Raw genomic sequence first — 24683 nt, 5'->3', positions numbered from 1 at the left:
AAAGAAAGAAAGAAAGAAAGAAAGAAAGAAAGAAAGAAAGAAAGAAAGAAAGAAAGAAAAGAAAGAAACAACCACACACTTTTAATTTCCTCATTTCTATGCCAGCGAGGAAAATATTTCTCCAGTCGCTGGAGGCAGCTACTAAAAATGGGCCTGGCCATGTATTGCCTCAAAATAGGGAGCCTCGCTCCCAGGTTAAACCAGGGTGACGGTTCCAGTCGTGGTGGGGCAGCCCCTGGGACAGCATCTGTCAAGGTGCAGCTTGGTTTGTCCTCCCACCTCCCTTTTTTGGTGCCTCACAAGACTTTGTTGTAGACAACTTTATATCCTGCTGGAACCAGGGACAGAGGAGGAGGAGGGACAGGGCGGGCAGTTTGGGTTTCCTCCCCACTAACCAAAATAGGGTGCCCCCCACCCAAAGGTGCACTCAGAGGGCCAGGAAATACCCCCAAAGGTGGAGTTTCCACCACCCGCCTGGGAGATGGAGGAACTGGGGTGCGGGATGCCTGGGAGACAGAGGAATTTGGAGAGGATGATGCTGGATCCAGGGGAAGGATGCTTCTAGATCCATGAGGAGGATGGTCCTGCATCCAGGGGGATCTGCACTGACCACCCACCACCCTCCTCCCCACTGACTGCCTGCCAGTGATGTTCAGAGCCTCTTGGGTTTTGTTTTACAGCAGCTGAGGGAATTCTGGAGCAACAGCCATTGAATCCCTGCTGAAATTCCTATAGGTTTTTATCTATTTGAACATAAAAGCATCCCTTTCACGAGGGAGCAGGGGGTGAAAAAAGGACTTTTTCACCTGGCATTTGTGCTTGCATTGGTGAAGACCACTTAACAACCAGCCCGTTGCCACTTATAAAGAGTTAGTTAATTGCCAGAGCATTTAAGAAAAAAAAAAAGGGAAAAAAAAATAGCAAACTGCCCTGGCGATGAATGAACAGGCCTTTATGGAGGGCTGGAAGTTCATGAATGAATCCCACTAGGTTTTTCAATGACACGGGGTGACCAGACCTCAAGGACGAATCTTAGGTAATCCGGGATATATTTTTTTTTTTTAAGGAGCTGATGCCAGCACACAGTATAAATATGCCAGAGCCTCTTCCGTTTGCGGGCTTCGGCTGTTGACTGGATGTCTAGCCAAAAAGCCATGAGAATATAAGGGCTGAGCTCGGATAAACAGGCTCAGGCCTCCTTGCCAGCCGCCACCAAAGCTGCTTTTCACAGTTGCTGGGACCCCATCAGAGCCTCCTCACTCCCACCCACCTCCCCAGCTCTGGCATCCGCCAGGAAAAGGGGTGGGAAACGCCAGTGGCATCACCCAGGCAGGAGAAAAGGAAAAAATGACTCAGAGATGCTTCCTACAGTGACAGACTTTTCTTTTTTTTTCCCCTTAAAGGGTTTTTTTGGTGGCAATGATGTGTGCAAATGAAGTAAATAGAAGGATTTTGCCCAAAAATGCAGTTCATCCCGTGGAACCTGGGGTCATGGCAGGGACCCACCATCCAACTCGCATCTCTGCTTTCTGCCAACTCACACAAAAACCCAGATCCCAGGAAATTCACAGCCGCATCATCCTCAAGACACCCTCGTGTGTGACAGCCCACAAACGGCTGCAAACGCTTTGGGATCCCTGTTTTGAGTTAAAAGCATGGTTTTTACGAGCAACTCGGAGCAAACACATCCCTTTCTAAATGCCTGGAAAACTCCCAGCAAACCGGGAGTGTTCCCATATTCCAGCAAACAATGATAATGTTTAATGCTATAAACATCCGCGCTATTATTTCGTTATTAAGCACCCCTCCATTTGCTGCTATCAACTGGGTTTATTAGGATTTTCCATGGTTCCCACTGCAGCCTGTCTCGGGGCTCTGCCAGGCTCCCCCCACCCCACCCCAGCGCGTTGTGCAAGCTTATTGTGCAAAAATAATAGTATAGAAATAATTGAAAATGAAGTGAGTCCGCCCTTGGGAATTTAGGGAATTAGTTTTATTGATCAACTCATAGTTGGGTAGACGGGGAACAACCACCCACAACAGTTCCTCGCAGAGGGGGGATGTCAAGGCAGTAACTTGATACCCCAAAGTCCTTAGGGTGACATTTTTTGTAATTCTGATGCAGACGGTTCATCACCAGTGATGCCCCAGCACAACCACGTTATACAGTATTTCAATCCCACTGGAAAACTTTTTTTTCCCGTATTTTTCACACCTCCCTGAATTTTCCTGAGGGGCTGCCCTGACTTTGCCAACGCAACCTTTGTCCTCCATAAAAGCACCATCCCAGCTACTTTCCAACATGCCAATCAGCACAAGAGGCTGTGAGGTTCCCCACCACTTGCCTTGACCCTCAGGGACACCAAATCCTGCCCAAAATTGCTCAATAAGAGACCACAGCCAGCATACCTCTACACTGGGGGTGTGCCCATGCCGCCTGTGGGCTCAGGGCATCATCCTACTCCAGGCAGGGATGCTGCTGAAAACGCTTCATCCATACAGAAACCCTGGAGGACTGGATACCAAAGCAATAACTCCAAAAAACTAACAGCTGCTGAAACCAATGGGGTCCAGAGGACGGTGAGTACGGGAGATTCACACCATGGAAACACCCGAGTTTAACAGAAATGCCCCACACTTGGTTCTTCCAAGCCATGGCAGGAGGACTCATATCTCCCATCACTTGGAAGTGGTAGGAAATTTCTGGTGTGGCTTTTCTCCCCATCACATGAACACTTCTAAGATGATGAAACCATGTCATCCGCAGTTTTTCTTTCCAAGCTCCAGCAGTTTTATTAGGCATTTGGGAAGAAAAAGTGGTCTGGGTTTTTTTTTTTAATTCCCAAAGAACCAAAGCATTTTAGCAAAACCGAATTTAAAAAATAATAGCAATAAACTAAAACAACGTAGCTCCTGTCCACCTTTTGGATCTCAGCCTTGTGCCAGGGCCAAGTTCATGGACAAGGAGGGGAGGTGGGCTGGGGATCCTTTGTTTGTGTTTTGTTTTGTTCTGTTTTGACATAGGTAAAAGTTTTCCTGCAATCAACGGACTTTGAAAGAAAACAGCAAGTTTAGCACACACTGAGCTATCTCACCCACCAGGACTGCCCCCAGCAGATCACATCAAGAGCTGTCAAAATCGTCACCAGTATCTGCAAAAATAACAACTCACTGCTGAAAATGGGAATAAAACGGTGTTTCTGATGAGGTTTTTAAATGCCTGTAACTGGATCTTTCATCAATGATATTAGGATTAGAGGCCAATAAAATTATCCAACTGTAGAGTTGTTTCAAACTACGTATGAATGCTTTTTCTAATATATATATATATACATATATACTTATATATTTATTTTTTGAAAGGGCAGTTTTGATCCCGAGCATCTTCTCACGCTCTTCCTAAACTACTCACCATCTCACCCCCTCCTCTCCCTCATTCCTCTGTGATCCCTGGGTCTGGCTTCCCCATCAAACATCAACCCTAACGCAACACTCACCATGGTAGCATCTACCCTGAACTGCTAACAAAAGTCTTCTCATTTTCACAGAATCACAGAATGGTTTGGGTTGAACAGGACTTTTAAAGACCATCTCATTCCAGCCTCCTGACATGGGCAGAGACACCTTCCACTAGACATGGTTGCTCCAAGCCACGTCCAACCTGGACTTCAACACTTCCAGGGATGGGGCAGCCACAGCTTCTCTGGGCAATCTGGGCCAGGACCTCACCACCCTCACAGACAGCAATTCCTTCCCAATATCCCATCTAACCCTGTCCTCTGGCAGCAAGAAGCCATTCCCCCTTGTCCTGTCCCTCCAGGTCCTTGATCCCAAGTCCCTCTCCAGCTCTCCTGGAGCCCCTTTAGGCACTGGAAGGGGCTCTCAGCTCTCCCTGGATCCTTCTCTTCTCCAGGTGAACCCCCCCAGCTGTCCCAGCCTGGCTCCAGAGCAGAGGGGCTCCAGCCCTTGGAGCATCTCTGTGGCCTCCTCTGGACTCGCTCCAGCAGCTCCACGCCCTTATCATTTTGAGGACCCCAGAGACCCGGAGAAATCCCTGTCAAGCTTTCCAGTAGACAGCTTTCTGCTGGAAAACAAGTGCTGTGGGCACCTGCTGAGGAGCAGATGAACACATTACAGTCCTTCCCCCTTTATCCACCTGCACATACGGAGGGCGATCGGTGCTTAAAAAAAAAACGGGCTGGACTGGTGTCAGCACAACGTGTTGTCTGGCTGGGCCGGGGCTGAGACCAAGCTCAGCACGTCTCGCACCCGGTAATCTCTCTTGGCTGACCTTAAGTGGCATCTGTGTGCCCGGGGCAGAGACGTGATCACTGTCTTCTCCTACTCTTTGAGATGCAGACACAAAACCTGGAATTTTTTACAGGTTTTTTTGTTGTCATGCTCTTCCAGATGGTCTTCAGGACAGCTGGGGCACTCTGGTTGCCACTTTGCCCCTCCTATTATTGGAAAGTGCTGATTTTGTAGGATCTCAGGAAAAACACATCCCCCCCAGCCCTAACTGGAGAAGTGAAGTGGCATAACATCAGGGTGAGGAGAACACAGAGCATGACATGCTCATCAAAACAAAATAAAACGGGCACCCAAAAGTTAAATCTCAGGTTATTTACACGGTGAACGGACAAAACAAAACAAAACAAAACAAAACAAATGAAACCCCAAGAAAAATACTTAAAGCCAGATTTCCAGGTATGTTTTGCAAAAGCCAAGGGAAAAAAAAAATCCAAATTAAAGGATATACCCTGCTGCAGAAAAGGGTCTTTGTGCCTTTAACAGAGTTTGTGGGCACTCTGGAGACACCACCCACAGCAATGTTTGCCCCAAACCTTTTATATCTCCCTGCACACAAGGGCTAGACAGCTTCACCTTCCTCACCACCCCCTGATTTTGATGGCTGGGATGGTTTCTGAAAGCCTAATTTAGGGGATGGTTATGTGTTAAGCTCCTGTTGTTTGCAGAGAAAATAAACCCTTACCTACTGCAGGGATGCCACCACCCAAGGTGGCCTGTGGGGTCCATCCACCTCACCAGCACAAGAGCCCCCAAAGAGCTGAGACAGTCAGTCACGTCAACACATACTTAGGGAGCCTTTAATCTGTGGATTATTGACACGATAGACCATAACATCTCTTTAGGAGCCATTACAGCCCATCGTGTCAGTAGGTACTTATGCAGTCCTTAATCCGCGGATTGACAGGCTAGACCATAAATTTGTGTCTATGCCTAATTAGGCAGCTCTTATTACTCAGCATATACAGTAGTCAGGCAGGCTAAAGAGCCTTAAGATTATTTCTTTAATTTATTAACAAGTTGTCCACCCAATCACTCAAATGGCTCCTGGCTCCTTGCAAAATCAGTCAACCTTGCACGAAAATAAACATCCACCTGAGTTTCCCCACAAGACTTCAGTTTGCTGATGTTGTCTAAGGGCGAGTTCAATGAGGACAAAGAGGATAAAACATGGTAGAAGCCACCAGGGGAAGGAGTCTCTTATTTCCCAATATTTCTGGGGCTTTGGCTCAGATTTGACTCAGTGGCCACCCACAAGTTCGGGAGTGCTCCACTCAGTCCCCAAGTGACCCAACCAAGAACTTCCATGACCTTCACCACAGCTGGGAAACCCCCTTGTGAAATCAGGACAAAAATGAGGTCAGGTGAGATGGTGGGTAGAGATGACTCATCCCTGAGGACATCCCCTCAGGCTCCCACCCCAGCTTGGTGGCATCTTGAGCCAACTTTCTCCCAGCCTGGAACCCAGCCCTGACCTTTTGAGGGTTAATTCAGGGATGGGACAATAAAATCAAGAAAGTAAAGTGAGAAAGGAGTCCTCTAAGAATGTTGCACACAGAGCACACACCAGCATGGCAGACACCAAGGCTGAATCAGGAGAGGTGTTCAAGTTTGAAAAATATGGGGTGATCAATGTCCCCTGCATTGCAGGACAGCAAAGAAAGAACCCAAGTGAAACTGCTGAGTTCATGGAGTCCACCAAACCAGAAATTTGATTCATAAACATCCCATTAGTCACTGTTCCTGTCTAATTACGGTGATTAATCAATTACCACGGCTAAAAACGACTCCAGAAGAGAAGAACCCTTTTTTTGTGACCATTCTCTTTAAAAGCCAAGCAAGGCTGGAGCTACAAGGAGGTGGGGCGGAGGGGGAAACACACAGGCACACACCAAAAATGCCTGTCTGCCTGTCTCCAGTGGTTAGAGGAGCCAGCTGACTCCAGTTTCCTCTGTACCAGGCTTCAGGCCTCATCAGCCATGCAAATTATAGAGTATCGTGCTGTCTGAAGGCCGAATTTCGACTCAGCTCAGAGAAAAGCCTTAGAGGAAGGGTGGGGATGAAGAAGCCAGCCAAATCCATTCATAATATTTACAGTAAATGGGCCTCTTTGCTGTTGTTTAGTATACAGTCAGCCTAATTATTTTTGAAGTTTTAATTTAAAGAACCGTCTTTATCTTGCCTCTCCTTCTGCACCCCTCAAAGGTGTGGGAAAACTTTTCCCTTGTTTCAAAAAAGCAGTAGGACGGGAATCCCTCCCCCAAGCTCCAGCCCTACAGTTGGGTGGGACACAGGGATTCTTCAATAGGGGAGACCCTTCCAGAGTGGTCCTGCCAACATCCATGGGATTTTTAAGAAACCTAGGCCATCCAAATAGCCACAAGGGCATGCAGATCCTTGTGGAAAACCCCTAGAAATGCTATTTTCGCTGCATGTGTCCCTGTTGCTGTTCTCCCATGCTGGTGGGAGGACTTGCTGGCTCGGGAGGTGCTGCACGGTGCTCCACTGCCCTGTGCACCCTCCAACCTCCTCCCCTTCCTTGAGAGCAACCTGGAATAATCACACCTTCATAACAAATCAGACAAGAGGCTCCTCTGGAAAATACAGGAAGCCCGAGCCAGTGCTCATGAGATGATGCCATGGGAGCCCCAAGTGACTCAAGGATGGCACCAGCCCCAGCTCACAGAGAGGAGCAGCCACCTCCATGCTTCAGCCGCAGTAGCTACCAAAGACACACCTCTTCTCCACCCATACCCAACCCAGATCTCAACCAGAAAACTTCTGAGAAAGAGAAACCAGCACACAAAGGGATCCTGACTTACAGCGATGCAAATCAGACGCGAGGTGAGCTTGCCAAAATATCTTTCCCGACTTGGGTTGTGCTGGAGGCTCCTGTGGTAGCATCCTGCCCATCACCTTTCCTGGATAAATCCACAGACACTGAAGCCACCAGAGGCCACCAGCTGGCCACGCCAGCCAAGGCATCACTGACCCTCTCAAAGCAGCCACCAAGCTCGAGTTTAGAGGATGGCCTTAAAAAGCTTTGGTAATTTAAAAATAAAGCTCCACTGTTGCAAATAGGGTCACTAAGTATCTGGTGATGCCCTGGGGAGGGTAGGGATACAGTCACACCAAAGCCACAACCCTCCACTGACAACATGTAGCTATGTGGGTTACACGTTAAAAACCTTGTAAAGACCTTAATAAAAACTGAAGTAGAGCAGTCTAGGATTTCCAAATGGGATACCCAATACACAGATGTGTGTTAGGATTTTTTCTTTCCCCCCCCAGCTGCATTCCATACAGACACAGACACAGCATCGCTGCCATTCTCATTTCAGTATTGAAAAAAAAGCTTCTCCCTGCAGCACACCAACCCAGAATTCTCACCAAAGACTGAAAACAGACGTAAATATATGTTTCTCACCCCAGCAAAAAAAAAAAAAAAAAAGCCCACATCCCCCAGCTCCTTTTCCCAGAGCAGCATCTCCCTCACAGGGATGCAAACGCATGGAAAAAGCAGGGTAGGAACAAAAGTCCTTTTCACGCTCGTCGTCGTCGTGCCCTGCTCCATAACAATTATGAAAACTGTTTAGCTGGGCTGGCATTTGGAGCATTTACTGCATTCCTGCCAATAAATTCCAGTCCTGGATCCGATGGAAAAGGCTCCCTCCCTCCTCTTTCCCCTCCCTCACTTGCCTTCATTCCTCCTGGCTTTCTTTACAACCTAATACCCTGTCGACGCGGGGCCAGGGCCTACTTAGGGGGAAAAAAAAACACCCAGCGCCAGACTGGAGACAGCAGGCAGACTGAAAAAGTTAATCATTACTTCTGTCTGCCTTCATAATCTAATCACGCCTATTCCTAAGAGCAGGCGAAAAGCACGCTGGAGTACAGGCAGGGTCACCACCCAGGGACGGACAGACGGACAGCACCAGCCCCGACCCGCGCAGGGGGCAAGCGCGGGATGGACGTGTGGGATGGACAGACGGGACGGACGGCATTGGGACGGAGTTCACAAGCATGGCCACGCACACACCCCTCCCCTCGCCTCTCACTTTGCTCTGGATTAATAACGCATAGCAATTATAGAGAATATTATATTCATTAAGTAATTAACCCTCCTGGCGCTCTGGCGGAGCTGGCACCCCCTTCTCACAGACGGAGGCCGGCAGAGGTTTGCCCCAGGCTATAAAACGGGGCAGGTTGGCAGCACCCAGATTAAAAAAAAAAAAACACCAAAAAGCTCCTCGTGGCTCATCTCACCCCAGTTTTGGTGGCAAGAGCAGAGCAGGGTCCCAGGAGGGGACCATGTCATCATCGGGGTCCCACCACCCAGAACCATCCTCCCAAGGGGACAAAGCTCAGAGGATTTGTGCTGTCACCAGCAACCAGCAGCATCACCCACAGGGACAAAGCCCAGAGAAGTTGGGCATCACCAACAACCAGCAGCATCCACCCACGGGGACAAAGCTCAGGGGATTTGGTGTGTCACCAGCATTCTCCCGTGGAGACAAAACCCAAGGGATCTGGGCATCACAGAGACCCAGGAAGCATCCTCCCATGGGGACAAAACCCAAGGGATTCAGGCATCACTGAGACCCAGCAGCACCTTCCCACAGGGATAAAGCCAGGGGATCTGAGGCTTGGCAGACCCAGCACCACACCAGCTTCCCCAGTGCAACATCTCAGGTGAGCCAAGGCTTCTTGCTCTTGACACCCAGGATACATTTTCGATGCTTGGCTGTGACAAAGAACAGGAAAACTACAGGCCTCTGCCTATGATTTATGGGTTTGTTCCTTATCGTGAGCTAAGAAGTCTCAGCCTGGCTTCCAAAGTAAATGAATTCATCACTTCAAACGCAGTGATGTAACTTCAGGCTCCCAGCTCCTTTTCCAAATAAAACTCCTGTTATTTGATTCCTGCTCGAAGAATGACTTTATGGAGTTATTTACTCCGTCCGCTCTGCCTGGGAAGGTGCTGTCGGAGCCCAGCCACAGGGTCACTGACAGCCATCCCACGTGGGCGAGCAAGACCTCATCTCAGGGTTTAGTTTCTCGACTATTTTGCCATTTTCCCTGCTTTTCCACTTAAAACCCCACCTTGCACACCAGCGTGTGAACAGACACATAACGCCTCTGGTATTATTTTGCATCACCCGCCATGGAGGGACCTCCTCCTCACCACTGATGCCTGGCAATTTTTATCATCCCTAAATTCAACCCATAGGTTTCCATCACCAAAAATTATTGGATCCAGAGTCAACTTCACCACTTTCAAAAGCCACAGATGTTTGAGCTTCCTCTACCTTCCCAACCGCCCCGTTTCTCCAACACAAAGCCAGCACCTACTGATGCAGGTCTGGTTCTAACAAACAAAATCTATTTAACCTATATATGTATAATATAGAATCCTACACAAATATGGAATCTGTCCAATATACAATGAATATATTGAATATATTCATTATATACTGAATATATCCTGTATAATTATACATATAGTATATTGACTATATTATCTCCATATAATGACATACGATGTATATCTATAGCTACATATTTGCAACAAGGGTTAAGAGCCCCCAGCTGTTCTGAATTATTCATGATGGCAAAATTTGCCTTTCCACCTGCCCAGATATTCAAGGAAAAGCCAGGAAAGCCCAAGGGAGCCAGGACTTCACCCCAAAGGTGGCTTGCCAAACCTCAGCACCCCACCAGGGATCTCACTTCATCCCTGAGGGAGGATGAGGAAGGACCACAGAGCCAGGTAGCAGCCATCAAACACAGAGAAGCATCACAAGAGCATCACCAGGACCTCCTGCAACCATCCCACGGTGCTTCAGCACTGCCAGCACAATCCAGCCGGGGAGGCTGAAGCCAGTATGGTTTTTTTATTCAGTGAGGTTAAAAGGGTAGAGAAGGGCTGAGCCAGCTCTTACAGGGTGGTTTTTTTATTTTTTTCTTTTCCCCTTGCAAGTTAAAACCAAGATAATGACACTGGGTGGGGACCAATTTGAAGGGCTGAGCAGCCAAACCAAAATTAGTCTCCCAGCCAAGAGCTTCCTAGGCCTCACAGTTTGGGGAAGGAAGCTGAGAAAAAGCATGAAAATAAAAAAAAAAAGATTCCTTGGGAAGCCAGAGCGTCACACTCAAGCAAAGGTGACCCTTCTAGTCAAATATTTTTCAATACAATAAAAATAAAATCAAGTGCTGGAGCAGCCTCCCTCGGAAAAGCAGGGCCTATGGGATGGTGTTTTTTCCTCCCTTTTTTTCTCCTTCTTTCTCCTCCTCCCCTGGCACTTTCTTTCCTTTCACTAATAACTATGTTTTCTTGCATTTTTTTTTCTTGGCTCTTTCCTCATAAAAGACTGATGTAATTTCCTGTCTTGTCCCAATGTTTCCTGTTAATTAACAGGGTGAAAGTTATCATCACGCATTTGAATGGTAACCCAAAAGAGGGGAGAGGAAAAAAAAACCAAGAGAAAAATTAATAAAAAAGAAAAGCAAAAAGAAAGAAGAGAGTGGGGCCATCTGCTAGCAAACACCACATAACATCCCCAACAGCACAAAACCCCCTGGAAAAAGCTTTTTGGAACTGATGACTTGAGACCATGGGCAAAGATCCCCCCCAGGGGTGGCTCTCAGCAGGTTTGTGCACAGGGGATCTGAGCCCCCACCCTTCCCTGGATGGGGATGGAAAATCCCTGCAATGCCTGCCCACAAAAGTTTTTTTTTCTTGCACTACAAAGGAAAATATAAAAAGAAGGAAAACAAGAATAAGAGGAAAAACAGGAAGAAGAAGGAAAACAAGTACAAGAAGAAAAAGAAGAAGGAAGAAGGAGGAAAGAAAAAAAAGTAGGAGAAAATGAAGGAGAAAAAGAAGGAGAAAAAGAAGAAGAAAAAGAAGAAGAAAAAGAAGGAAAACAGAAGGAAAAAGAAGAAAAAAGAAGAAATAGAAGAAGAAAAAAAAGCAACAAAATAATGAAAGAGAACAGACGTAAAATAAAATAACCTGCAGAGGAAGAAGCAGATGGCAACACCCAAGACGTTGCCTTTATTAAAAGAAGAAGTTGAAGAATAAAAAAAAAAAAAGAGAGAGAGAGGGAGAGAGAGAGAGAGAGAAAACCCAGGGGCTAATCCAAAGACAGCAGGCGGAAATCCTGCGAGCCGCCGAGAGCTCCTTCCCTCGCCCGACCTCAGCCCCGAGCAGGATCAGGCCTCCCGTTCCTCCGTGCCCTCTGTTCCTCAACAGCAGCCCTGACGCAGCCGGTACCCCGGCGGCACCGGGGCCGCGCCGGCACGCCGAGGCGGGGGGCGAAAACAAAGCGATTCAGGCAAAAAGCAAGGGCAGCTAGAGCAGAGACCGTGCCTCGGCGGTTAATAATATCTCGGCGCTGAAAATAAACTGGAAAGGAAGCTCCTTTGTGACAGTAGGCAGGCGGCCAGGCTGCGGCGTGGGTCATTCACGCCGGAGGGGGACGGCGGTGGGGCTGGCACCCACCCACCTGCCCAGCCTGTGGCCCTGCCGGAGCACGGCTAGGGCTGGGGAGCGGGTCCTTGCACACAGTGTTCTTCCTGTGCGCCCCAAAATGGGGTGTACCCCATTTCAAGCCAGCATGGAGGTTTACGGTCTTGGCCCCTGCCATTCGAAATAGGCATCCCCCCATGCCGATGGCGGGGAAATGCATGTGGATAATGTTACTGGTTCCTCTAGTGTAAGTGATACGCACTGGCGGACAGCAGGGATGGAAACGATGCAGCCCGAATCCCTGCCAGCCCGGGGCTGCTCCTCTACGAGTGTTTTTGTCCCATCGAGTTTTAAATGTCCCCAGTGATCAAGATGCCGGCGCTCATCAGGGTGGCCACTGCGAGCAGGGCACGGTTTGGATTGACACCTAACTTCCAAAATTCTCCTTTGTGCCCTCATTACTCCCTAAAAAGTGCCACGTACAGGGATTAAAATGCGTACAGGGATTAAAATGCGATTGTTCCCCTCACAGTCCCCATCATTGGTCCACACCACCATCCCCCCACCATGGTGGATTCTGGTTGCGGGGTCTTCTTCTGCATTTTATCATCAGCTGTTCCAAAGGTTGGGAAAATCAATCAGCATCTGGAAAAATGGATTTAATGGAGCTGTACAGGTATGGACTGAAATAACCAGTACCTAATGGGGGGAGCACCTCTGCCACCATGTCTTTATAAAACACATCATAGAAGAGTATCTAGGAAAGGCTCAAGAGGCTCTGGAGCACTTAAAAGTAATTATTAAATGGATTCTATTTGCTTTGGAAGGATTTTGTCCAGCAAAACGCGCGGAGCTGCGAGGAGGATGCCCCCTGCATCCCCGCAGCAGCACAGGGACTATCCTGGCCGTGTCCCAGGGGGGTCCCCACAGGGTGAGAACCCCCTTAAAAAAAAAAAAAAAAAGAGCCCTCACGGGGCTCAAGGAACCGGAGCGGGTGGCCAAGCCAAGAGCCCGGGGCCGATGCCAAGCGCCGGCTCCCTCCTCCCAGTCGGCCACGGTCAGATGATGTGCGAGGCGAGCCGGGAGGCTCCTAGTCTGGCAGGCAGCCTGCTCTGCTCCAGAGGCTCCAGTGCTGTCATCCTGGCGTTAACCCCTGATAACCTTGTCCTTTCCAGGACAGGACAGTGGTTTTTAGGTAGGCAAGGGGGTATGGGGGAGGGGGGAGCCATGTCTCCAACGAGGCTGGGAAGGAAAGAGCGCAATGCCCTGAGAAGCTCAAAGCAAATAAAAAAAAAAATATTAAAAGGACACAAGCTCAAAAATAAACCAAAAATAAGTGACTTAAAGAAAAAAAAATTCCCAAGCAATTGTTTATCCCTGGGACAAATATACAATCCTAGTTCCACAGGAAGAAGTCTCAATTTCAGATTATAATAGGATGCCAATTTGTAAATAAAGGCATTTCACAGGAGGTTATAAACTCTGTAGGAGAGAGAGGTGGAAGTAGGGGGAATGGGAAAACACAGGCAGGACTCTGGCAGAGGAACAGCTCAGGATCCTGTTTACATGGGCGGGGGGAAAGCAGTGGGGAGCCGCTTCGGGGGGCAAATAGCTCCGGATTTGGACAAGGTGCTTCTTCCCTGGTGAGCAGATACCAGCGGGGATCAGAGGCATAGTGAAACATTCCCGGCCTGTCCGCAATTTTGGAATGAAATGTCAATCAGCCAAGAGGTCCCTTAAACCAGACAAGGTCCCACAGCAGGGAGCGATGCTGACGCTTTTCCAGCCTATGGAGGTCTTTTCCCCATCTTTTTGGTGTGGAGTTGGAGGGGAGAAACTGAGTCTGTGCCTGCTGCAGAAGTGCCTTGCAAGTCTCCCAGCCTCAAGCCTTGCAGAGCCTTGGTCCAGCGTTCACCAAGCATCATCACTCAACATACACTGGCTCTTGGAAACCCTGGGGCAGTTCCAGAGTCCGGGCAAGTGCACAGGATTGGGCCAAAATCTGGGTAAACTCTCGGGTTTGGTATTTTAGGAACAACCTCTATAAATAAAAGAGCAGTGGAGGCGGTGAGGACACAAGCCAGCTCATCTTGCTTTCCCTCTCTGATGACAAGCTCTGAGCTTCTTGGAGAGCTTTGCTTTGCCAGCAGATCCAGCACTATTCACCTGTCCTGCTGGAGAGTCACCCTCTCGCCCACCGTGGACACCACAACCTCCCATCACCCAAGAGCCACTAGTCCCACACCACACAGGAGTCAAGACAGAGATGTCCAGGGCTGGGGGATCACACTTCATGGAGACCCAGCACCAACACCATCAAACACTATCTGCTCACTTCTTCCCTTGGAGCAGAGCTTCTCCATGGGTCCCACAGGAATTTCACTCCCACCAATCCAATGCCACTGGACCACGGGCCAGCCACCTCCAGGTTCTCCAAGCATAGCTTTGCTTGTTTGAAAGAAGTCATAACCAAACACATCTGCTGAGAACAAGTCAGCTCAAAATACAGGAAAACCACCCTCTGTCTCCCATTTACAGGAATTATTTTTATCTCAAATGGGATATTTTTGCTCTTTAACCACACCGAGGACAGAGAGGATCTGGCTGGTAATACCCGAGCACAGCCATGTCAGTGGGAGATAACGTGAGCGAGGAGTCCTGCCCTACCCACAGACTGACCACCGACAAAAATAAAGATGATATAAGAAAAAAAATAAAGGCAAGAACACATAAGTGAGATTCAGTGCCTCAGGGAAAGCATGGGGTCCATCAGCTGGAGAAGGGGATGGTGGGGAAAGAGAGAGCAGAGGTGGGATGAGAAGAGGACACCAAGCACGGTGTGAAGGACTGCCCAATATTGCATTCCTGGGTCAGGAAGGAGAACAGAGAGAAGAAGGAGGGAGGAAAGGAGCAGCTCAGATCAGTTATCACAAAGGGGAAACACTCCCCGTACATCTCCCCGGCCACGCCACTCCCCTTCCCCCACCACATCCTCCAGCGCCTCTGGTATCCATCAACAAAACTGCCTTCAGCCTCCAGAAAGAGACAGACCCCGGTGGGGGCTGGATCTGAGACTCCTCATCATCAAAGGATCCTCATAGAGAGCTGCAAGGGGCTCTTGCTTTGAGCCCCTTTAATGCTCCCCTTGCCACCACCCTCTCAACCCCCCCATGTGGTTTCCCTGCCAGAGGGGCTGTAAACCCCTGGCTGTCCCCATTCCCAAATTCTCAGGGCTGAGAGCAGTCTTCCTTGCTATATCCTGCTCTTCCAACTTCAAGACATCAGAGCAGGTCTACTGACCTTGATCTCCACTGCTACAGCAGCATCCACAGTCCATCACTGATGGCCAAACCTGCAGTGCTACAGGAACCCACCACCACCCACCATGATGTCTTTCTCCTCAGCCACCCAGTACACTTTCCAAACTACCAAAATGTTTGTTTTTTTCTTTTCTTTTCTTAAGCCATCCTTTCATCAAAGAGCTGCAAATCCAACCTGTGCAGTTCTGGAGGGGATGAGGGATGCTGGACTCTCCACCTGGCGTCACCCATCCCCATCTGCCCAAACATAGGTAAGACCAAGCCGAAGAGCGGGCCGTGTACCCTGCCAATAACTCATTAAAGCCCCCTTCAAACACGCTCTCCTGCTAACTGAAATATGCAGGAGGGGGTAGGAAAAAAAAAAAAGGAGGAGAAAGTGAGCTTTGGAGGATTGTTGCAAAGTGCGTTTGTTTTCCTTTCTTGACTCGGTCCCTCCAGTTGGGAATTTTCAGCTCTGCACTTCTGCACGCGGAAGGGAGATGCCAGTAAATCAGAGCAAATTCAAAACAAATGCTCTTTCATGTGGAGGCATTCGGCTTTGTTTCAGGGCTTGGGTAGCTAACCGTATCCCTTCATGAGCCAACTCTCCTATCAGCTCCTCATTAAACTAAATGGCTACAATTACATTTGGGGAGGAAAAAAAGAGCGGTTAATGATTGTAAAAGGTTCTGTTTCCAGGCTTGGGGAGAGGGGGGAACCTCTGATAAGAGAGACAAAAAAAAAAAAAAAAAAAGAAAATCCAGTGAAATAATAACAATATAATAAAGTAAGTAAAAAATGTATTTTCAGGTGGAAATGTGCTTTCACTGGGGGAAGAAGCTCAATTAAGGAGCTAGAGGTCCCCTTCCATGGCCCTTTAGGAGGCACCAGGAACGAGCCATGTTATTTCCTGCAGTCCAAGCCCCCACCTCCCGCCTTCCCTTCGGGAGCAGAGCAGCCAGACGAGATGTTATCAAAAGGCTGAACCTTACAGAAAGCCCCCTTTTAAAAGCGAGTACTTCCTCTGCTTATTTCATGTGGTATCCTGTGGAACTGAACTCTCTCCTCCCCTCTGCAATGGGTGTATTTCAGGAGGAAAAAGGAAAAGAAAAAAGATCTAACAACATCCTTATTTATTGTGTTGTTTTGCTTCTTGTCTTTTCTTTCCACAGTCTCTTTTTTTTTTTTTTAATTCCCTGAAGCTATAGGCTCCAATAGCCAAAAAAATAAAAACCCCAAAGTCTTCTGAATTTAAAAAAAAAAAAACAAACAAAAAAAAAAAAAAAAAAAAAAAAAAAAAAAAAAAAAAAAAAAAAAAAACAGCAACAAGCTTCTCTGTTCCCTCTCCCCCTTCGTTTGATTAATTCTCATTAGGGCCTTTGAACAAACAATATGCTCCCCTCTCAAATAACAGACAGGGTATATATTACACCCAAAAAAAAACAAACAAGGCTCACTTAAAGACATCCACACCAAACGCAATTCCTGGAGAGAGGCAGGGGCAGATGCACGCGCGCGTGCGGCCGCCGCCGACCTACTTCTGAATTCCAGTTTCAGGGCGATGAATAAATCATAAATCAAGGAGACATCACCACAAAGGGAAGCACCTTTAAACATCAGCAAGTACTTGCAGGTACAGGGTTTCAGACACTTTAATGCTGGTGGAGACAGAGCCCAGCCACGAAGCTGTCCAATCCTGAATGGGACATGCAGCGTTGGAGATATCGCACCTTGGAAAAGCGGTTGGGAGTTGGACTAGATGACCTTTATAAGGTCCTTTCCAACACAAACCATTCTGTATTTCTATGAAAAGCCCAAGAAGGGTGAGGAAAGAGGGGTGCCTTCCAGCCCTGCACTGTGTAACAGCACCTGCAGGCTGAAGGAGATGGCAAATGGGTGATCGTAGAATATATCAAGTTGGAAGGGATCCATAAGGATCACCGACTCCCTCTGCAATAATCTCTGCATGAAACAGAACCACCTTTCCTCCCTGGGCACTATGACCCTTGTGCATTAGATGCAAGGTGCTGGTGGCCTTACCTGGAGCAAAGTCCAAGCATGGCTCTCTTGTCCCAGAGACAAGAGATGTCACCACCACCACCACCAAGTCAAGGAGACCCTGACATTGAATCCTTCCTAAAAGTACATCTACTCCCATAATCCACATATCCAAATGAACAGTCAGTCAACATCACTTAGCCTTCCCCAGCACACCTCCTCCTGCCTCAGTCCAAAAATGAATGGAGCCATAAGGCTGGAATTCAAAGGAGAACTTCACCTGGGATTTCAACACATCCTCTGCACAAGATGTACACAGCTGCCACTGAAGTGAAACCCAACTTCCCCTTCGAGCACACCTTTCTCAGTGACACACATTTCCAACCCCCCCCAGCATCATTTCGCCTTCCCTCGGGACCCCTGGTCAATGCAACCCACAGCCAAGATCAAGGACAACAAGAGATGTCTTACCTGAAAGCCCCCCAGGGGCTAGACAATTAGTTCCCCCTGTTTCAGTGGAGGAAGGCACAGAGTCTGGACAATCTGCTGGAGCAGAGGAAAAGGGAAAAAAAAAAAAAGAATAATCAGTATATAGGTGGTTCTTTGAAGGCTCCCAGCATCGCCGCAAGCAGAACACACATTCCAAAGGGCTTAGCAGGAAGCGATTACTAATTGTCCGCGCAGAGACAGTAGTTCATCAAGAAGCATCCACCCTAACTCGTTGTCTCAGTCAAGGCTGCGCTTCATCGCCAGCCAACGCTGATTATAGACCGGCAGAAATTACAGGCTGGCTGCCACCTCTCCGGCCCCGTCACCGGGTAAGGAGATCAAGGTTGTCACTGTCCTGATGTAAGCGAGCTTCCAAAAATGCTTAAATCATGGCTTTATGCACCCGATTTAGTCGACACCTGTAACTCACCAAAATGGGAACCGAAAGGGAAATGTCTCATCGCCGCCTTTTTGCGGCAAACGGGCTAAGTTTGTGTTCCCATGCTCAATTTTTGTCACTGCCAGCTCTGACAGATCTTGCTGTCAACTCCTGGAACAGGTGGGCAACTGGACCTACTCCACTCACAGTCAGAGGGCAGGGTAAGATTGGCTGCTCCATGAGAGGTTTCTCTTGATGTGTGGAGCTGTTGGAGCTCAAGGTCTGGACCTTTCCATCCCAAGCCTGCTCCGCCAGGTGACAAGTCAGAAGCCAACACTGATCTCCTGGTCTTACATGCAAACTCTAGCTTCTTGGCCACTACCATGCAGAACTACAAGCTCAAGGACAAGCCTGAGAAGACCTGTAAAGTTCATGCAACTTTCTGGTCCTTAGGGGCTTTAGGTTTCATCAAATTTGGGTTCCCTAATGACATCATTTCACTCACATCTGTATCTCAAAGCGAGGGCCACCACCAGGAGAGCAGAGATGATTTTCTCCCTACTGATAAAGCAATTCTTCCAGATCCCATCCCTGAAATCCCAGTGAATAAGAAATTCCTGTCTGCATAACCTCATTTTATCAGAGTGAAGTAGAAGCTCTAACAGGAATATACAGTTTAACAGGATATACTTAATCAAACCGAAAACAATAGGGGAGACAGGAAATAGACTTACTTGTGAAACACTGTATACCATACGCTCTCTAAATGCCTTGGCTCCCTAAATGCCTTGTCCTGCTTTCTATGCTTTAAAGAAACAAGTTTTCCACTTCTTTTAACCCTTTCTAGTCTAGATAGAAGATTCCCCTCACCATTACCTTGGGATAGCTTCAACCTGCTTGGACTACAGATGCTTTCTTAAATGCAGGCTGGACCACCCTGCCCTGCCCTGGGCTCCCTCTGCTCCCAGCTACAGCTCCCCAAGGAGTTCCTGCAGATAAGGAACATAATTGGCCCTTTGCACATTCTCTTGCTGTAGGGATCAGACACGACCAGGTCCTCTGTTAGCACATCAGACAGGATTTGCAGAACAGAATCCCATCCCAACTTAAAACCCACAACACTAGCAATAGGGGCATGTGCTTTCATGACTTCATCAGCTCCCTTCCTGTGTCCCACCATCCAACAGACAGTTCCCCTCATCCATGAACCACCCTCTGAAGTCTCTTTACAAAACACAGAGCTAATGCACCTTAACTCTAGACCAACCATGACAGTCAGGTATGGGATAAGCCCAAAGGCAGGACTCTCATGGCTGAATTCATCCTGGCACTCTTCCCATCACCTTCAGAGCTGCCCAGGGCTCTTGTTAGTAAGGGGTACTAGGGCTCATTTTATCCTCAGCACCATACAGGTCATAGGATCAGAGGTTTATCCAAGCCCGCTGCACATCAATCTCCTCCCAACGCTGCCTTCCCAGAGTATGAAACCGTTGCAGAGACGTACAATTATTCCTGGTGGCCACCAGCCCAACCTTGCAAGGTCTCAAATAGCTCCTGGAAGCTGCCAAACCTCCAGCTCCCCTGAAAGCTGATGCCACAGGAGGGCATTTGGCTCTGCAAAGACATCTCAGCGAGTCTCCTGCACTCTCATACTCCAGCACCACCATGACCAGTCACGCAGGGGCACAATGGAACCACTTGCAGCCCCTTGTCTCACTTAATGATGAATCAACAATCTGCCTGAATTATTTGAGGGCACTACTGTCCATCTCGCTTTCAACACAGCTGCAAGTGGCAGCTTTTGTAGGGACATCAGGAATGCTGAGCAGCCCCACACCTCCAGAGCAAGCCATCATCATCCATCCCTGCAAAGATCCTCTTAAGGAAGAAGAAAAGTCCTCTCCTTGATGAAAGCCCTCCCCGATCCCCGGCAAGTTCAAGGCCAGGTTGAACAGGGCTTGGAGCGACCTGGTGTAGTGGAAGTTGTCCATACGTGGAAGAAGGTGAGCTTTAAGGTCCCTTCCAACCCAAACCCTTCTGGAACTCTATGGCCAAGCAAGTCAGCCTGACCTTCAGCCTTCCCACAGGTAACCCAACCACCAAGGGTAGATCTTTCCAGTCTACGAGGACACAAACACTAAATCTACCCTACCAACACACAATCTGACACGGCATTTCATTGCCTACAACAGACTCCAAGCTCCCTGTCCATCCCTGCTTTCCTCCAGCCTGCAACACAGCCTGTCTCAGCCTCCATCACCCAAAAAACCCACAATTTAATCCCCATCATAAGGGTTTTTAACTAGGAGATATTTAGAGGAAACAGAAGGAAGAAACTGTTTATCATGAGGGTGGTGAGGCATTGACACAGATTGCCCACAAAGGTGGGAGACCCTCTATCCCTGGAAACCTTCAAGGTCAGGCTGGATAGGACTGTAAGCAACCTGTTCTAGTTGAAGATGTCTCTGATCACTGCAGGAGGGCTGGACCAGATGGCTTTTAGAGTCTCTCCCAACACAAACTATTATTTGATTCTATGATCACCAGTTCAGGTGCTACCTGCCTCTCTGCCCATATGAATCACTTACAAGGCTTAGCACTAAACATTTAAAAACTTTTATCACCACTACCACGCTTGATGGAAAAGCAGAAGTTTCCTCCTGGATGAAGATCCCCAGCCCCGTTGCCAGAGTCTAAATGTATGGCTGTTCCCACACAAGATCCCCAGGGAGAAGACAGCTGATGTGCATCGGCCAGGTAAAAATCCTCACACCTTCCCACGGTAACCTACTGTTCCCCATCCCATCTAACCAGCCCATGACGAGCAATCCTCAACAGCAGCTGGGGAACTGTCGCAGGAGACGGCACCGATGCTGGGACGGGAAACCCTCCACAGAGGAAACACTGAGAAACCCTGAGCTTGCAAAACCCACCTGCCACAACAGACTTCCAGGCTCCGCTTGCGCCTGTCGCAGCCCCGTTAGTCAGACCTCAGCTGCCAAAGGGATTTTTCTTTCAAAAAGGAAAAAAAAAGGACTTTTTGGTGAGTAACCGAGTTGTTTCTGTGCTTCCGATGGGCAGCGTTAATCACTTCCTATTGGCCGATAGGAATAACTTTTCCTTTCGAAATGGCACATTCATGTTCTGCGGCTTTTCTGTTTACACACATTTTGCTACCTTATGTCAACACTTGCTAATGAATAAATATATCATTCGGCTAACTGAAAATAAGATCCTGGCAGAGGCAGATTGGATGTTTAAATGCTGCTAATAGATTTATCCTAACATCTTCATCGGGAAACCAAAACCAAGCTTTAACCCTTCACTCCTGCAGCTCCAAACCCCTTTGTACCCCATGCCAGGATCATCAATGGGTGAAAAGGCCATGAAGGCAGAAATAAGGAAATCTTGGGGGACCACTCCAGGGATGCAGTCAAAATGATGCCAACTCCCACAAAACTTTGTGACCCAGCAGACTCTCAGAGTCTCTTACAGAACAACCCTTCTGCACCCCGGCACATGCCCGGAGTGCTGAACTTACTCCCAGTATCCCTCTTCCATTCATAAGCTTTTATCTCCTGTTTTTTACACCAAGGCAAAATATCTCATGCCTTATAACCCGATTGTTTGTTAAACAGCTCTGCTTATTTCCAGGAGGCACAGCAACACTTATCTAACACTTAACTTACAACTAACACAGTAACTTACTTAAGTAACACTTAAGAACACTTATCTGTGTTCTTAAGGAGTTTGCAGAGGGGGAAAAAGAACAGTACAGCCTCCAAGGGAGTAGTGGGCAGGACGGGACCCCACAAAGGTAGCAAAGCAGCTTCAGGGTTGGGGTTTCTTTTAGTCGCAAGAAACTGAAGAGAGGTAATTTTATAAAAGCCGTTTCTTTGGCCCAAAAAACCCCAAAACAAATAACCTGATATTGGTCTTCACAAATACCTCTACCTTTGCCTCCCTGCACCGCCGTGCCTCTCCTGTCTGCCATGACCACAGAGACCACCGTGCTCCAGCCAGCACTCCAGATCCTCTAATCCTCAGGGAGCCAGGAGCTACTCCTCCCGAGCTCCCCCCCCCCCGCCCCGTTTCCGATTCTCCCCACCTCTCCTCCTTCCAGCCTGATTTATCTCACACTCGTGGAGCTCGCTGCCAACCAAGAGTTTATGCAGACAACCGCAAAAGAGCTGGTGCCAGCCTCAAATGGGCTTCTCCCCTGGCACCCTGACATTCAATTACAAGCAACAGGCATGCAGAGTGGTGCAAAAAATTTAAAAAAAAAAAAAAGAAAGAAAAAAAACTTTTCAACCTCTTTTCCTGGGTTTCTTTTTTTTTTTTTTTCAACCTGATGAGGCAGGATTAAGCTTCTATAAAACTCAGAAAGATTTCTAACAAGTCTGTCAAGGTTCATTGAGATTCCCAGGCATCATGGAGATGCTGTGCTGGATCCCAACCTAAATCCCTAAAAATTCGCCCAGGGGTGCGGGAGCATTGCCATTTTCAACTGGAGCTCATGGTTTTCCTGGCTGACTCAAGCAGCACAGGCCTGTGCCGCATTGCAATCCCTCTTGGAGTTTCCTGCCAGAGTTTTAAAATCCTACTTTGTGCACAGGGTGGCTTAGATAAATTATATGTTAATTCTTGCAGGGGTAGCAAGAGGCACAGAAGCGCTAAAGCAGCCAAAAACGAAATGCATGACAAAGTCAGGACACTGTTTTCCCTGAGAAAGGGTCTGTTTTCCCTTTTTTTATCTCTTTTTTATCTGTATTGAAAAAAAGTCCACTTACCAGTTGGTTTGAGAAAATCCATTGGATATCTGGAGTAGGGTGGAGGGGGAGACTCTGGAATTAGAAAAGAACAGAGAAAATAAAGGCAGAGCCATGAGAAAGAAAAAAAAAAAAAAGGAAAAAAGATAGGAACTTATGATAACAGTGGCATTCTTTTAGCAAAACTGTTTGTCTTAGCTCTGGGGGTTGGAGGCAGGGCAGCGAGGCGGTGATTGCCTTGATATTTAGCTGTCAGATAAACAAAAGGGTCCGTCTGGCGCCAGTCTCCCTGCTATCTGCCGCTCGGGCTGTCTGATCGGGGCCTCCTTGGCTCGGCGGAACCGCGGCAGCGCCGGGGCCGCCCGGCCCCTAATCCCCCGGCACCGCGCGGGGACGGCGGGGAGGCAGCGCCGGGGCCCCCGGGAGGGGAGGGGGGCGCCGATGGGGAAGGGGGGGTCACCCCCTCCTCTAAATACAGAAGAAACACATAAACCACGGCAGTGGAAAGGTTTTGTGCGTGTGCGATGGGCTTTGTCGTTTGTTGTGGGTTGTTTTGGGGGGTTTGGTTGTTTTTTGTTTGTTTTGTTCTGGGTTTTTTTCCAGGAGGAAAAAAAAATGTTTAGTGGGCTGGGAGGTGAGTGGGGCTGCACCCATGCGTTCCTGTATCCCGTTCACACATGCATCCCCAGCAACCCTTCCATCTCCTGCACACCTCTAGCCCCTGCACCCCTCTATGTCCTCCATCCCCTGTATCCCTGCATCCTGTCCCTCCCCTGAGACCCTGTACCCCTATATCCCTGAATCCCCTCCATCCCCTGCACCCTTATACTCCTGCATCACCTCCATCCCCTGCAACTCTGTATTTCCTATACCCCTGCATCCCTGTATCCCCTATATTCCCGCAATCCCTCCATCACCTGCACACCTCTAGCCCCTGCACCCCTGCATTCTCTCCAACCCCTGCACTTGTATGCCCTCCATCCCTTGCACCCCCTATATTCCCGCATACCCGCCATCCCTTACACTCCTGTTAATTCCTCCACCCCCTAGCACCTCTGCAGCCCCTCCATCCCCCCCTGCATCCCCAGCACACCCCCTGCCATCCCTCCCCGCCGCCCGTACCTAGCTCGCAGAGCCGGCTGAGGTGGTGCGGGTTGCAGCAGACGAGCTCGGGGTGAGCTTTGCCGTAGGATTCACAGCAACATAACCGCTTCACTTCTGAGCAGTGGCGGAGGTCGGGCCAGCGGAACACCTTGCAGAGCAGCACCGGCAGCGGGTACCAGTGCTGCCCCAGCCGCGAGTCGGCCTTGGCGGGCAGCAGCAGGCAGGGGGTCCGCGCCCCGCCGCGGGACTCCACGGCGTGCAGCAGCCCCTCCAGCTGCCGCTCCTTCAGCCGCTTCAGCACGGCGTGGGTCAGCGCCTTCAGTTCCGCCTCCGCGCCCGCCGCCGCCCGCCCGCCGCGGGCCGCCTTGCCCGGGCAGCACCCGCGACCCCCGCCCAGGTGCGCCCGGGGCTCGGCCCCCGCCGCCGCCGCGCCGGGCTCGCCCGCCGCCGCCTCCTCCTCCTCCTCGCCGCCGGGCGCGCGGCTCCGCCAGAGCCGCCGGACGAGCACCGAGCGTTTGGTCCTGAACATGCGGGACGAGAGGAGGGGCCCCCGGCTACAAAACGGGCATGTCGTCCGCCGAGCATGAAGGGGCCGGCAGCCGGGGTGCGGCGGCGGCGGGGGGCAGCGGCGGGGGGCAGCGGGGCCGAGGCGGGTCGTGGCATGCGCCAGTCTCCGCGCTGGGGCCGCGGGTCCCGCCGCCTCCCGCGGGGGGATGCGCCGGCCGCGCCTCCGCCCGCTGCGAGAAAATTAAAATTAAAAAAATTGCACCCCCGAAAAAAAAAATAAAATAAAATTTAAAGGACGGGGAGGAAAAAAAAAAAAAAAAAAAAAAAAAGAAAAAAATAAAGGGAGGAGGTGCCGGGGG

The 24683-nt window shown here is 49.2% G+C and overlaps 1 protein-coding gene across 1 annotated transcript in view; it reads right to left on the bottom strand.

The window, feature by feature from the left end:
• The window catches only part of SMAD7 (SMAD family member 7), a 27517-nt gene extending 3097 nt beyond the window's left edge, over positions 1-24420 (bottom strand). Inside the window, exons 1-3 of the mRNA XM_017819826.1 lie at positions 23836-24420; positions 22735-22788; positions 17548-17622 (exon numbers count right to left, since the gene is read on the bottom strand). Of these exons, the coding sequence (XP_017675315.1) occupies positions 17548-17622; positions 22735-22788; positions 23836-24346 (640 nt within the window). The 5' untranslated portion in view covers positions 24347-24420. The remainder of the gene's footprint in view (positions 1-17547; positions 17623-22734; positions 22789-23835) is intronic.
• Positions 24421-24683: the final 263 nt, after the last annotated feature.

Source organism: Lepidothrix coronata, unplaced genomic scaffold, assembly GCF_001604755.1.
Source record: "Lepidothrix coronata isolate B3197 unplaced genomic scaffold, Lepidothrix_coronata-1.0 Scaffold77, whole genome shotgun sequence".
Classification (NCBI taxonomy): Eukaryota; Metazoa; Chordata; class Aves; order Passeriformes; family Pipridae; genus Lepidothrix; species Lepidothrix coronata.
Note: the sequence above shows the minus strand (reverse complement) of the source record. Positions and strands in the feature narration are given on the sequence as shown.